At 38.0% G+C, this 14836-nt stretch overlaps 1 protein-coding gene across 1 annotated transcript in view; it reads right to left on the bottom strand.

Moving 5' to 3' along the window:
• The window catches only part of LOC150081858 (DNA-directed primase/polymerase protein-like), a 188712-nt gene that overhangs the window by 73246 nt on the left and 100630 nt on the right, over positions 1-14836 (bottom strand). The window contains exon 8 of the mRNA XM_090379767.1: positions 11446-11519. Within this exon, the coding sequence (XP_090235893.1) occupies positions 11446-11519 (74 nt within the window). The remainder of the gene's footprint in view (positions 1-11445; positions 11520-14836) is intronic.

Below are 14836 nucleotides of genomic sequence, written 5' to 3'. Positions count from 1 at the left end.
GTGATGGAAGAATTGCATGTGGGTTTTCCTCAGCCCATACATGCTGATTGTGAAAGTTTTGGATTCCGTCTCTTGTGAACTGTGCTTCATCTGTGAATATCATAAGGCAGGAAAGTGAGGAGTTGCACGACACTGCTGCAAGAATCACTGGCAGAACATTACTCACACAGGGTAATCTGCTGCTGACAAGGCCTGTACCCGTTGCAGATGGTAAGGATACAGTTGGTGTTCTCGCAACACTCTCCAAATAGTTGAATGTTGAATAATCAGTTGCATTGCTGTTCTGTGTGTGCTGATTCCAGGAGTGGCATGCACAACATCCAAAATCTCCTCCTCTACTTCAGGAGTCATAGATCTTGGTCATCCTCTGTTGGCAGCACGAGGTGTAAAGGTCCCATGTTCCCAAAGGCGGCGATGGATTCCTTCAAACGTTTTCCCGTCTGGACATCTTTGTTGTGGGAACCTTTCATGGTACAAACAACGAGCCTCCAGAGCATTGCTGTCCGCCAAACCGTACATAAAGTGCATATCCTCTAGCTCCTGATTTCAGTACATGGTCGGAATGGAAAACCACCAGATTCTGTCAGTACCTTGTGATGAAGGAAATCACCTGCGGGAGATGACATTCCAGTTAATAACTCGGGAACCAAGCATTTCCGGAACTATGTTGATATAAAATATTTTTATTGTCTACATATGAGGAACTCATTCCTGAAATTATGCTGTGTATTTTTGAGACACCCTGTATATATATATATAATATAATACATTCTCATGGATCAATGCCATATCGTGGCAGGAGTATTTGCATGTATCAATGAAGCTGAGAACTATGCCAATGGGAGAACTAGCAGGGTCACCCACGATGAACAGATCAAAGCTAAGACACTAGACTAAATCAATCCAAAATTTGCCAACCCGCACTGGACCAATGTGGCAGATTATGGTCCATTCCCTCAACATGGCTTCACAACGAAATAAAAAGCCCTCATTCCCCAGAGTCCCATGAGCTATTACCTATGGCAGCAGAAAGACCAGCTCAATGGCAGAGGGTGCTAAGAATCAGTAGGCTTGATCAGGCTGTCTTTGGACATTGGAGCCCTTAACATTCAGTCTATGGATACACTCGTGCCTAGAACTATTGCAAGAGCTGAAAAATATCAACTGGGACATCAAAGATTATGATTTGGTCAAACTAGAAGACAGACAGACATTGGCTGCTGTTTGTTTGTTTGTTTGTTATTTGGTTTTTAGGAGCATTAGCAACTAAAGCCATATTGCTCCAGGGATATGTGGTGGTCATTCCCTGACCTTTCCACACTTAGTTGAGCTTAGTTGAACAAACTATGGACCAGGAGCCCTGGGGCTTGATCTGCAAGCTGACTCTAGACAAAATTCATCCGGGGGAAATATTCTCCTCTGTACTTAGACCTGATAACTCCGAAACTCTAATATGGGCCGAGACTATGGAAACAATTTTGGACGAATTGATTATGCAGGATGAAACTGTACCAGAAAGTCTGGTACAAACAGGCATTCGTTTAGAACATCTTTCCTACGTAGGCCAAAGCCACGAAGATGATTTTGACAGACACGAGGTAGGTCTTGCTGTTGCGACTTTGCGTGATGGCAAATGCCCTGGACTGGACCTATTATAAGTTACCATAGTTAAAAGAATCTGGAGCACCTGTCCCCAACTGATGATGAACCTCTTTAATGCCTGCCTACAATATGGATCCTTCCCCTCTCCTTGGAAAAAAGCAAATCTTAAATTACTCATTAAGAATCCCAACAAAACAGCAAATCAGGCAAATTCATACCACCCAATCGCTCTACTTCCGGTCTTCAGAAAAATACTAGAGAAGCTGATTGTGGCGAGATTCCAAAAGCTATAAAGAAAGAAACCTAAACCACAGATATCAGTTTGACTTTACTGCTGGGATGTCTACAGTGGATGCCATTAACCTAGTTATTAATAACGTTTCAGTTTCCAATTAAAAGTATGTCCTCAGCCTCCTTATGGACTTCAAAGGGGCCTTTGACACTGTTTGGTGGCAAAGTGTCCTGGAGGGGTTCCGATATGCCGGGGTCTCCATGCCTATTTATCATCTCATCACAGATTATTTCCAGAATCGCTCACTTGTGGTCTCCAGTGGATCCTGCTCTGTTGCGAGACCTGTGACTCACGGTTGCCCTCAGGGATTAGTTCTCGGACCAGTATGCTGGAATGCAGTCATTGATGGGTGGCTGGCTACCGAACATAATTGCACTACTAAGATCACTTACGCAGCCGATTTAATTATCCTTGTTTCTGAAAACTCATACAACTACAACTTGAAATCCGTGCTAATGAAGTCCTATCAGACCTAGATGAGTGGTGTAGTACATATAAATTAACTATTTCTGTTCCCAAAACAAAACAAATTCTTCTCAAAGAAAAATTAGACCCAAATAGACCTCCAAGTATTAAGATTAAAGAACAATCAATAAAATTAGTTAACTTGTACAAATATCTAGGAATTATGTTAGATAACAAACTTTAATTCATTACCCATGCTAAATATGTACTAAGCAAAATCAAGACTTTGACAGGCAAAATAATCAGAATTACCAAAGGTTCTTGGGGTCTGAAACCCTCCACTCTCAAGCTGTACTACAAATGTATATTTATTCCTATTGTCTGTTATGCTGCAGGTGCTTGGGGCCCCAGTATACACAGAGTCATGGTGGAAAAAATCTTGGCTCAAGCCCAGCGCTTCTTCCTGATTGCAACTTCAAGAGCTTGTCGCACAATTTCAATGTCGGCACTACAGGTAATCAACGGTAAACTACCAATTAAATACGAAGTGCTGTACAATTACTTTTAGTATTGTAGAAAGAAGGGTATTGCAGCACAGTTCAACCAGTTTTCTGTTAACCTGGATGTGCCAATGAAAGAAGACAACACTAGATTAAGAAACCAGTTCCTCCAGGAATGGCAAAAACGAATGGACTAATGCCAACACTGGAAGAATTACTACCCTTTTTATACCTCAAGTTGCCGAATTTGACAAAAATCATTGGCCCTGGTTTAACCCAGGTCTTCACCTAACTTTCCTTCTATCCGAGCACGGCAGCCTAAACTCAAAGTTATTTACTCTGGGTTTGGCTGCATCTGCCTTTGTAAATGTGGCTCAGAGGAGACAGTCCAACTTATAATCTTAGAATGTCAATATTATGTAGACATTCAATTTGAACTTCAGGCATTGACCGAAGTTTATGATGTAAATATCTTCCAAGTTTTTAGAATGTAAAGAAAATTATCAGGCACTGGCTAACTTTGCAGACAAGGCTTTCCACAGAAGGAAAAGACTTGCCGACTGAGAATAATTATGTAATAAGTGTACTACCACTGTATATATTGCCTTGATATTAATCAAATTGTTACAGGACCTCTGATGAGGAAATTTATTTGTGTTTATTGCCGGAAGGCAATATTAGCATTTAGAATATATAAGTTGATGTGCCGGGTTCACTGTTGGGTGGGCAGTGTCCTGGGACTTCGGCCTCTAATAAGGTGCATAAATTGTAAATCTTAAATTGTATAAATTGTAAGATATATATCGGACCTCATTGTAACCGAACTGGAAGGTTCTAATTATCTGTATAGTTGTATAAGTTGTGATGGTAAATGCAGAAATTGGTTTAACCTTCAACAAATTGTAATAACTGAGTTGCAAGTGTTATGGATATACAGTATGGTCAAATGTGCAGCTATACTACATTGATCTCAGGCAAGAGACTTATTGTTTGTAATAATTCCTGTGAAGTTGGTGGATCAAGATGTTTTGTAAAACCACAAATTGTAAATATTCTACATTTACTCTTCAGCGGCGGATAGGGGAAACCCTGGAGCCCGCAGAAAATAATAAAATACTTTGAATACTTTGACCTTTCTGCATCCTCCGTATTTGGTGGTCACGAGCTCGAACCCCAGTCTAATCAAGAAGTGTGTGCTACGCACTGCTGCTCCTGCCCACCTGGCTATGGAGGTGCCAACATTGGCTGCAACAAAGGAACAAATAATGGATAGTGTAATGGAATTGGATTCCTGATCAACAAAACACTAACAGATTCAACCGTAAATGTAGAAGGTATACCAAAAGAATTGCTTGCTGTGACATTAAGCTAAACAATTGTTATACTCTTCAAATTATTCAAGCTTATGATCCTATAAGCAGCCATGGTGATGATAAAATTGAAAAATTTTATAAGGATGTCTTGTGCTTTTAAAAGCAGGACAACTACCTTGTATAAAATGGTAAAGGGAGATTTCAATGCAAGAATTGGTAAGATCCAAAATGTGGAAAGATCTGTCAGGCCATCTGGGACTGGAAAAAGAGATGACAGAGGCAATCTACTAATTGAATTTGTGGAAGAACAAAATCTGAACTGATGAACTCATTCTTCAAGAAAAAGAGGCAAAGAAGATGGACATGGAAGAGCCCTCTTGGAAATGCTAGTGAAACTGACTTCATACAGGCAAACAATAAAATGATATTTATTCACTGACTGCTCAGTCTTGAACCATTATAGTGTTGGAAATGACCATTGGTTACTAAGATAAAAAAATCAAAACTGATTGCAAGAATGAAAGAAAGAAATTTGTGAAGTCAATTAAAAATCAACTAAAGAAGATAGACCAACTACTGAAAAATTGTCAGAACTTTGAGTAGAACTGTACAATCGTTTTCGTGTACTGCAAGACCTTCTGACACAGATATTTCAACCAATAATGACAAATTCAAGTCATTAACCAACTAAAGAAAGCGCATAAAAGAAAGAAATGAACAAGTTCAAGTTGATCTCGTCAGAAGAACACAAGAAAAAAATTAAGGGCCAAAGAAAGAAAAACGATAAAAATGGTTACATGCAAGAGTGAAATGTTTGCTTTGAAACTTGAGGATGGTGCAACAATAAATACTAAAACAAGTGGAAGAATCTCTATAACGATAAAGGGCAATTGGATCCAACACTAGATGCAGAAGCTATACCAGAAATTTTGGTAGAAGCAGCAGAAGATGCTATAAAATCAATAAAAATTGGCCAGCACGGCCCAATAAAGTCACTGTTGAAAGCTGGAGGTCAGCCGGTATGTAAATCTCTAACCAAACTATTTTCAAAATACCTTCTAATTAACAAAGTACCTGTAGCATGTAAAAATGCAGAAGCCATTCTACCACACAAAAAAGGTGGCAAGGCAGATTTGCTATGACCACGGCTCATCAATGCTTGAGGTGAGCAAAAGCTCTCCCAGAACTATGAGTGGTGCCAGAACTATGCCCTTCTATCAACAGAAGGGCACTTGTGGCGTAACTCACCGGTAATTGGAATGCTGGTGACGGGAGTAATGTGTCACAACACACAGTACATTGAATCCTGCTGAAAATGGGACTGCGTAGTCGCAGGCCACTCCGAGTGCCCATGCTAACCACGGTTCACTGGCGACAGCGCCTACAATGGGTACGCAAGCATCGAAACTGGACCTTGAGTGATTGGAAGGCCGTCTGGTCCGATGAATTACATTTCCTGTTGCACTATGTGGACGGTCAGGTACATGTACGTCGTTTACCTGGGGAAGTTATGGCACCTGGATGCACCATGAAACAAACACAAGTCAAATATGAAAAGTCAGTGGCAGTGGTGTCATGCTTTGGACGATGTTCTGCTGGGATATCCTGGGTCCAGTCATACAAGTTCCAGGCACTCTGACATCTACCACCTACCTAAACATCATTGCTGACCAGGTACACCCTTTCATGGCAACGGTCTTCCTCTCTGGCGGTGCCGTCTTTCAGTAGGATAATGCACCATGCCACACCGCCCTGATTGTTTGAAACTGGTTCATGGAACATGAGGAAGATTTCCAGGTATTGCCCTGGCCTCCATATTCATAGACATCAATCACATCGAGCATCCATGGTTTGTGTTGGAATAGCAACTCCAATCTGCAGCATCTCAACCATGGACCTTACAGGAGTTAAAGGATTTGCTGGTTACGTGTTGGTACCAGATACCACAAGACACATTTAGAAATCTTGTAGTGTCCATGCCTCGCTGGGTACGAGCTGTTTTGGCTGCACGTGGAGGACCAACATCATATTAGGTAGATAGTCATAATGTTTTGGCTCATCGGTATATGTATACTGTATTTTTACAATAACAATTTGCATTAATTTCAGGTACACTCAAAATTAATTTTGGATCACTATTTCAGATCACTAAAATAAACCAGAATTGGTTGGAAGCCAAAACTAAACTGAAATCAGCACTGCTGTGCAGTGCCACCGAGCAGTGTGCAGATAAAAGCCACTCCCTGTCATGCATTCAACAGTTCCTAAGCAGAAGTTTTATAAACACTTGAACAAACATCAGTTAATTAGAACCCCATAGGCACTCCCTGTCCTATAACACTGTCAATGGAAGGATGTATAAAGTGTATATTTTTGTAAAATGTAAAAAAATGGTGTATGTGACCAGAACATTTTACAGTCACGGACACAGGAACCTTGTTCCAGTTTGAATAATCCTTTCAGCTACAGGGGAATTAACACAGAGATGTAAATTATGTAAATTACTCATGAGCCTGAAAAATAACTTTTGTGGCAATAAACAGATAGCATGTCAAAATTTCTTCGTGTGTGTTATTGAGCCACGTGTGACCATATTTGGAGAGAAGAATTAGAAGAAGATTTCCTCCTTGTAGTCCCTCATCTCCAGTTTGGCCAACAATTCAGCCATTTTATTGTTAATTACACTATCAGTTAAATATCAACCTAAATCGAATCACATCCCTTTAAAGGCAAACAGTTAAAATCAATTTTTTTCAACAGGGACCTCTCAGGCACCCAAACACTTGCTAATGGGTAACCCCTTCCAAGGTGTTTGGTGTGAATAGCACTATTTCAAGAGAACAAACTGCAACTCTAGAGAAGGGCATAAAAATATGCAAAGCACTATAGCAAACAATAATTATAAAAGATATTTCATTGGGCAAATTTCAAATCCCCAGCCCCATACAGAGTTTTAGTATATTTTATTATATACTTATTTCGATACTAATATATACTTAAGTTTTAGGATTTTTAAAAACAGTATTTTAATTTGTAAATTGTAAATAAACTATTTTAATTTTTATATTCTGCTGTAATTGCTGTAGTTGATTACAGTACATAATTTAGATTTACTAACAGTTATTAGATAAAGCAAATAGTAGTAGTAGTTGTGGCATGTGATGGAAGAAAGCAAATGTATGAGCTTATGCAGCATCAGCCAAAAAAAAAAAAAAAAAAAAAAAAAAAAAAATTTACAAAACAAATCCCACTAAATGTTTGTCCAGTTCCTCCTTAAATTTATTTAACCTATCAACTTCCACGACAGATGGAAGTTTGTTCAAGCAAATCTCTCTACAATAAAGAATTGTACAGAGAAATAGAGTGGGCTAGTAAATCAGAATGTCGTATAATGGGCGATTTTAACTTCCCAGATATTGACTGGAACTTGTGGTTTGGTCACTCGCACACTAGTAAGACTTTGTGGATTTACTAGATGACTGATTTCTGCAGCAGCATGTTCAAGAGGCAACAAGAGACGGGAATACTCTTGATCTGGTTATCAGCAGTGATCATTCGTGTAGTAAGAATTTGCAGATAAAGGAACCACTAGGTGGCAGTGATCACAGTGTACTAATGTGGGATTTACTTAAAGATATAATTACCATCAGGGGTAAAGGAAAGGGTTTTTGCTTTGGTAAAGTTGAGTACAGTGGTCTCAGACAGTTTTTAAATTCTGTACAGTGGGATCAACTGATGATGTTATCAACAGCAAATTCTAAGTGGGAAGCATTCAAGGAATTAATCGTGGAAGCTACTAAAAGTTTCATACCAATTAAGAAATATTGTTCAAGGTTTAGGCCTAAATGGTTATCAAATGAACTAATGAGACTTGTGACAGAGAAGAAAAATGCATGGAATGCATATAAATTATCAGGCGACACAGAAGCCAATGGCAGATATAAGCTAGTTGTAATCAAGTCACAAAGGAGGTTAGGCAGGTGAAGGCAGATTACAAGAAATCTTTGAGGATTTCTTTACTTATATAAACTCTAAAAGGAAGGGGATGAATCTGATTTGTCCACTTGATATTGATGGTTCGACTGTTGATGATCCTGCTCAGTTGGCAAACAAACTGAATGAGTATTTTGCATCTACATTCACACATGAGGAGTTATTAAGGTTTGAAAGGGCCAGAAGGTTATCAAATTGTAGCAGAGTGCTTAATGATTTTGTAATAACTGAGAGCAAAGTGGAGGAGCAATTGTTGAAGTTAAACATAAGAAAGGCACCTCGGGTGGATGGGATCTATCCAATTATATTGAAGGAGGCAGCAAAGGAAGTAAGCAAACCCTTAGTCATAATTATGAGAGCATCCTTGGACTCAGGGGAAGTCCCAACAGACTGGAGATGTGCAAATGTATCCCCAATTCACAAAGGGGGATTGAAGGGTGACACAAGTAATTAGAGACCAGTTAGTGTAACTTCTATTCTGGTTAAAATAATGGAGTCACTGGTTAAAGATGCATTGCAGGATCATCTAGACAAGACTGCAGCAATAATTCAGACACAGCATGAGTTTGTTAAGGGAAAGTCTTGTCTGACAAATTTGATTGGCTATTGTGATGTGGTTACAAAGGAACTGGATGCAAAAAATAATTTTGATATCATATACTTGGATTTCAGGAAAGCTATTGACAACTGTTTCGCATGGAAGACTACTCTACAAATTGGAGCAGAATGGTATTAAGGGTAAGTTGCTACAATGAATAAAAGGATGTAGTAACTTACCTTTAACAGGTGCCTAGTCTCCAGAGGCTGCAATTTGCGGAATTTAAGCCTCTCTTAGTAAGAGGATCCCTTCATTCCCCCTCACCAATCTTGTTGCCCTTCTCCGTTCATGCTCAAGCAAATCTACATCCTTCCTAAAATGAGGCTTCCAGAGCTGTACGCAGTATTCAAGGTGTGGCTTGACAATTGCATTATACAGAGATACAATCACCTCCTTTTCCCTACTAGCAAAATTCCTATATATCATTGACAAAACCCCATGACCTGCCCTGGCAGCCTGTCTGCATTGCTCAGAAAACTTCATATCTGACTGCACAATTACTCCCAGGTCTTTTTCATTTTCTACCACCTTAAGTGTAGTACTATACAGTTGGTACGTTTCTCTGGGGTTACTTCTACCCATATGCAGTACTTTGCATTTGTCAAGGTTAAACTTCAGTTGCCACTTCTTAGCCGCCCATCTGCCCAAATTATCTAGATCCTGTTGCAGTAGCACACTGCCATTAACAACCCTGCCAACCTTTGTATCATCTGCAAACTTCGAAACTAAGCCCAATATAACTTCATCAATATCATTGATAAATATACAAAACAACAGTGGACCCAACACCGAACCCTGTGGGACTCCACAATAACATTAGTCCACGAAGAACAGCACCCATTGATTACCCACCCTCTGTCTTCTCCCACTCATCCATCCTTTTATCCATTGTAGCAACTTACCCTTAATACCATTCTGTTCCAATTTGTACAGTAGTCTTCCATGCGCAACAGTGTCAAAAGCTTTCCTGAAATCCAAGTATATTATATCAAAATTATTTTTTGCATCCAGTTCCTTTGTAACCACATCATAATAGCCAATCAAATTTATCAGACAAGACTTTCCCTTAACAAACCCATGCTGTGTCTGAATTATTGCTGCTGTCTTGTCTAGATGATCCTGCAATGCATCTTTAACCAGTGACTCCATTATTTTACTCGGAACAGAAGTTAAACTAACTGGTCTGCAATTACTCGTGTCACCCTTCGATCCCCCTTTGTAAATTGGAGATACATTTGCACATCTACAGTCCGTGGGAACCTCCCCTGAGTCCAAGGATGCTCTCATAATTATAGCTAAGGGTTTGCTTAGTTGCTTTCCCGCCTCCTTTAATATAACTGGATAGATCCCATCCATCACAGGTGGCTTTCTCATGTTTAACTTTAACAATTTCTCCCCCACTTTGCTCTCAGTTATTACCAAATCATTAAGCACCCTGCCACAATTTGATAACCTTCTGGCACTTTCAAACCTTAATAACTTCTCATGTGTGAATGTAGATGCAAAATACTCAATCAGTTTGTTTGCTATCTGAGCAGGATCATCAACAGTCGAACCATAGATATCAAGTGGACAATCAGATTCATCCCCTTCCTTTTAGAGTTTATATAAGTAAAGGAATCGTTGCTGTTTTTCTTAGCATCCTTTGCCAAAGATTTCTCGTAATCTGCCTTCGCCTGTCTAACCTCCTTTGTGACTTGATTACAGACTAGCTTATATCTGCCACAGGCTTCTGTGTCGCCTGATAATTTATATGCATCCCATGCATTTTTTTCTCTGCCATGAGTCTCATTAGTTCATTTGACAACCATTTAGGCCTAAACCTTGAACAATATTTCTTAATAGGTATAAAACTTTCAGTAGCTTCCACGATTAATTTCTTGAATGCTTCCCACTTAAAATTTGCTGTTGGTAACATCATCAGTTGATCCCACTGTACAGAATTTAAAAACTGTCTGAGATCACTGTAGTCACCTTTACAGAAGCAAAAACCCTTTCCTGTACCCCTGATGGTAATTATATCTTTAAGTAAATCCCACATCAGTACACTGTGATCACTGCCACCTAGTGGTTCCTTTATCTGCAAATTCTTAATACACAAAGGATCACTGCTGATAACTAGATCAAGAGTATTACCCTCTCTGTTTGCCTCTCGAACATGCTGCTGCAAAAAACAATCATCCAATAAATCTACAAAAGTCTTACTAGTGTGCGAGTGACCAAACCACAAGTTCCAGTCAATATCTGGGAAGTTAAAATCCCCATTATAAGACATTCTGATTTACTAGCCCACACTTCTACTCTTATTTTTGCTTTCGCAGTCCTTATGTCACACCAAACTGACTCAACAGTGCACTGTTTATCTATATAAACTGGATGCACTTCTTTTGATTTTATGTTTTTCTTAATTAACACTATAACACCTCCTCCCTTTCTATCCTGTATGTACACATTGTACCCCCTAAATTCCAATTCTGCATTCCTATCTGTGACACCACGTCTCTGATATCCCAACAATATCTGCCTTTGATGTCTTGGCCAACACTTCAAATTTATCAAATTTAGTTACTATACTTCTAGCATTTATATAAAATCTTAATATAAAATTTTATTCATTTTACATGTTCTAATTCCTCTTGCTAAAAACCCAAAATCCAGAAAATCCCTAGTCCCAAGCTTTCTGGATAAGGTGACCAGTGGTGTATAAGAAAACTACACAGAAAAACACTTGTCATTACTTACCTGCATGTATATTGTTTCTAAATGCCACATTATGAAGTTGAAATATCAGATGGCAGCTAAATTTAACTTCAGTGCTATGAAAAAAAGATACAGGTATTAAAAAAATTACACAAAAAGGTTAATTCATTCTAATTTAGCATATTAAAACTGGATATGCACATTTTTAATGACAACAAATGTTCTGAACTACAACTATGGAAATTTCAAATTAAAAAGTATAAATTTTAGGAAAACAGATACAAAACCAACAGCCATTTAATAAGTTACTCATTTCTAAAGTTACTTACTAAGATTCATAAATGAAATTAATTTTGCATCATTACCTAAAATAACTCCAGACAGACCAATAGAAATACAACCCCCTCCCCCAAAAATAGCTGCTATTTCTCATCACTGCTGGATGAGATTTTGGATTTAGCAACAAAATATTTAAAGATAAATGTTCTCCCTTCATTCTGCACATAATCCAGATCTTGATTCCTTTGTTTTGTTTGGACCTCCCTAGGATGTTCAACAAAGAAACATTTTGAATCTGATAATGACAACGTAAGATGAGAGTTTATGAACAAAATAATTTCACTTATTATTATCATTATCCTTAACAGATAGCTGTTCATTTATTTTTCTACTTAGAAAAATAAATGCACAGTTATTTTACCCGTTTTTCAGTAAACTGTTGCTAAGCTGCTTTCAGTCACAAAAAAAAAAAAAAAAAAAAAAAAAATTCATTAACTATGGAGCTAGATGTGATTGTTAACTTGGAAAGTTATTGGTATTAAACTGCTTTTTTTTTTTTTTTAATTAACTATAATAGATGCCAACTTTTGATTTTTAAAAAAGCTGGAAATCTGGTAATTTCCTAGAGGATTTGCATTTTGTAAGCATAAAGTTTCAATCTCTTGAGAACCACCCTGTGCAATGTTGCTCAGAGTATTTGCAGCTGCAGGTTTTTCTGGTGGATAGATTTTGTAGGACTTCCATCAGGTAAACACTTCCTGAATTTCCAAAACTTTATCTGTACATACTAGTCCTACCTGCTCCTTTCCGGTGCAGCACACTGCCGGTTTCTTGAAACTGTTTCAACAATTGCCTCATTGATTGTGCTGTAGGTGGATCTTTTTGGAATTCCCATTGAAAACATCTCTTTACAGTTGCTGAAGATTACAGTTACTGAAGATTTGGTATCCCACAGCTACAATGTGCACATTGCTTTCTCCTGTACTGTCACCATTTTAATATTGTACTGTTGCAATGCTTGCTAAGGCTGCCAACTGCAGCATGAAAATGAACTCATTGAGTTCTTTTGGTAAACAGCAAACCATATTAAGATACCTATTGAAATAAAATTTTAATCGAGCACCATAATCAGGTGAATAATTTATAGACACACTACATATGGATTATATAATGTACATAAAATAAGGTGCAATGCTGTTGTTGTTGTTATTACGTTTTAGGAGCATTAGCAACTAAGGCCATATTGCTATAGGGATATGCTGTGGTCATTCCCTGACCTTTCCGCATCCTCCGTATTTGGTGGTCACGGGCTCGAATCCCGGTCTAATCAAGAAGCGTGTGCTATGCATTGCTACTCCTGCCCACCTGGCTACAAGGCGCCAATACTGTAGCAATGTTGCCAGTGGGGGGGAGGGGGAGGGGGAGCTGAAATTCACAAGACAAAAAATTCAAAATTCACGAATGCCTTTTTCAAATTGATAAAAATGCAAACATTTTTATCAGGCATTAGTAGTTGGAACCTACATAACTTCTAAGAAGAAGAAAGAGAAAAAATACCAACTGGTTTGCTTTATTTAGGTTCGATTCACACCTTATATATCAAATAAGGATACAGCATATTAGTAATCTATTATATATTTATGATGCAATAATATATTTGTGATGCAAGAAAGCAAGTGCATGAGCTTATGTAACATCAGCCAAAAAAAATTTCATACATCCATTCCCTCTAAGTCTGTCCAGTTCCTCCTTGAAATATATTACAGTAAACCCCCACTATTCGCGGTATCAGTATTCGCGGTTTCGCGGTCACTGATTTAATATAAAATGAAACCTAAAAATATGTGAATTTTAAAGCTGTGAATATTTTCCACCATAAAAAAAAACATGGGCGTGGCTAAAATCATCTTTCCCGGTCAAAACAGAGGTCAGTGGGTGGGGGAGAGGGGTGACAAAATTGCAAGCGTGGATGTTTCTCGCTAATCCTTGTTCAGTATGTGTTATGTGCTTGTCATGGAAGGTTTCGCCATTTGCTTGTAATTTATATGCTTATAAATTGAATAAATTTATAAATTGATATGCTTACAAATGTGAAAAATCTACCGTTTTGCAGTGTGTTAGTGAAAACAGACTTTTTCGAGTGTGTTAACGGAAGAAAGTGACTTTATTGTGGACAAGTTCTTTTCTATCCCCTACAAAAATATGGCTACGAATAAAAAGGGAAATGTGAAAAGATCAAAGAAGGTGATGACATTAGCGAATAAAATTGAGTTATTAGACAAAATTTCTAATAGTGAAAGTGTCTCCTCAGTGGAAAAACATTATAAAATCAATGAGTCAACGGTACGATCAATCAAGAAATCGGAAGAAAAAATCCGCCGTAGTATCCGTGAAAACGCGCTAATTGCTTCAAAAATTCGCTCTGTAACTCGTGATGTTAAATTAGAAAAAACGGAAAAAGCTTTAAATCTGTGGATAGAAGACGGAACTCATAATAAAATTCCGTTAAGTTCACTCATCATTCGTGAAAAGGCAAAACTCCTTTATCAACACTTTAGCGAAACTGGTGATAGCACTGGCGGGATAAGTTTTTTCTAGAAAAGGCGCTGGTTTGAAAGATTTGTTTGAAATTTCTAATAAATATTACGTTTAATATTAAATTGTTTCTTATTTTCTTTTCGATTTTTCACTATGTACTGTCTGTGTACATAGTCGTATTATGAAGGTACATATAATACATACATAGACAAAATTTTAGACTAGTTTTTCTTATATATTTCATACTTTGGAACGGAACCCCTTTATTACTATAGCTCAGTATTCGCGTTTTCGGTATTCGCGACATTTCTCAGGAACGTAACCCCCGCTATTCGCGGGGGTTTACTGTATAGCTATAAACAGATTCTCTTTCTTTTTTTTTTTTTTGTGCCTCACTAATCATCTAGTAATATGTCACTATATTTTAAAAATATAGAGATCACTCTGCATCAACACTATTTGCTGGAACTAACAAACAATGGAGGCAACTTGGCATGTTGGGAATGAGAGTAGCCTTATTGAGGCAAAGTTTTTACTGCTCCTGAAAATAGAGAAGTTTTTTCTGTTTTATCAGCTTAAATTGGCTTAAATTGGCATATTAACTTATTTTCTAGAG

This window comes from Mastigoproctus giganteus, chromosome 8, assembly GCF_048544385.1.
Source record: "Mastigoproctus giganteus isolate SK-2022 chromosome 8, ASM4854438v1, whole genome shotgun sequence".
Lineage (NCBI taxonomy): Eukaryota > Metazoa > Arthropoda > Arachnida > Uropygi > Thelyphonidae > Mastigoproctus > Mastigoproctus giganteus.
Note: the sequence above shows the minus strand (reverse complement) of the source record. Positions and strands in the feature narration are given on the sequence as shown.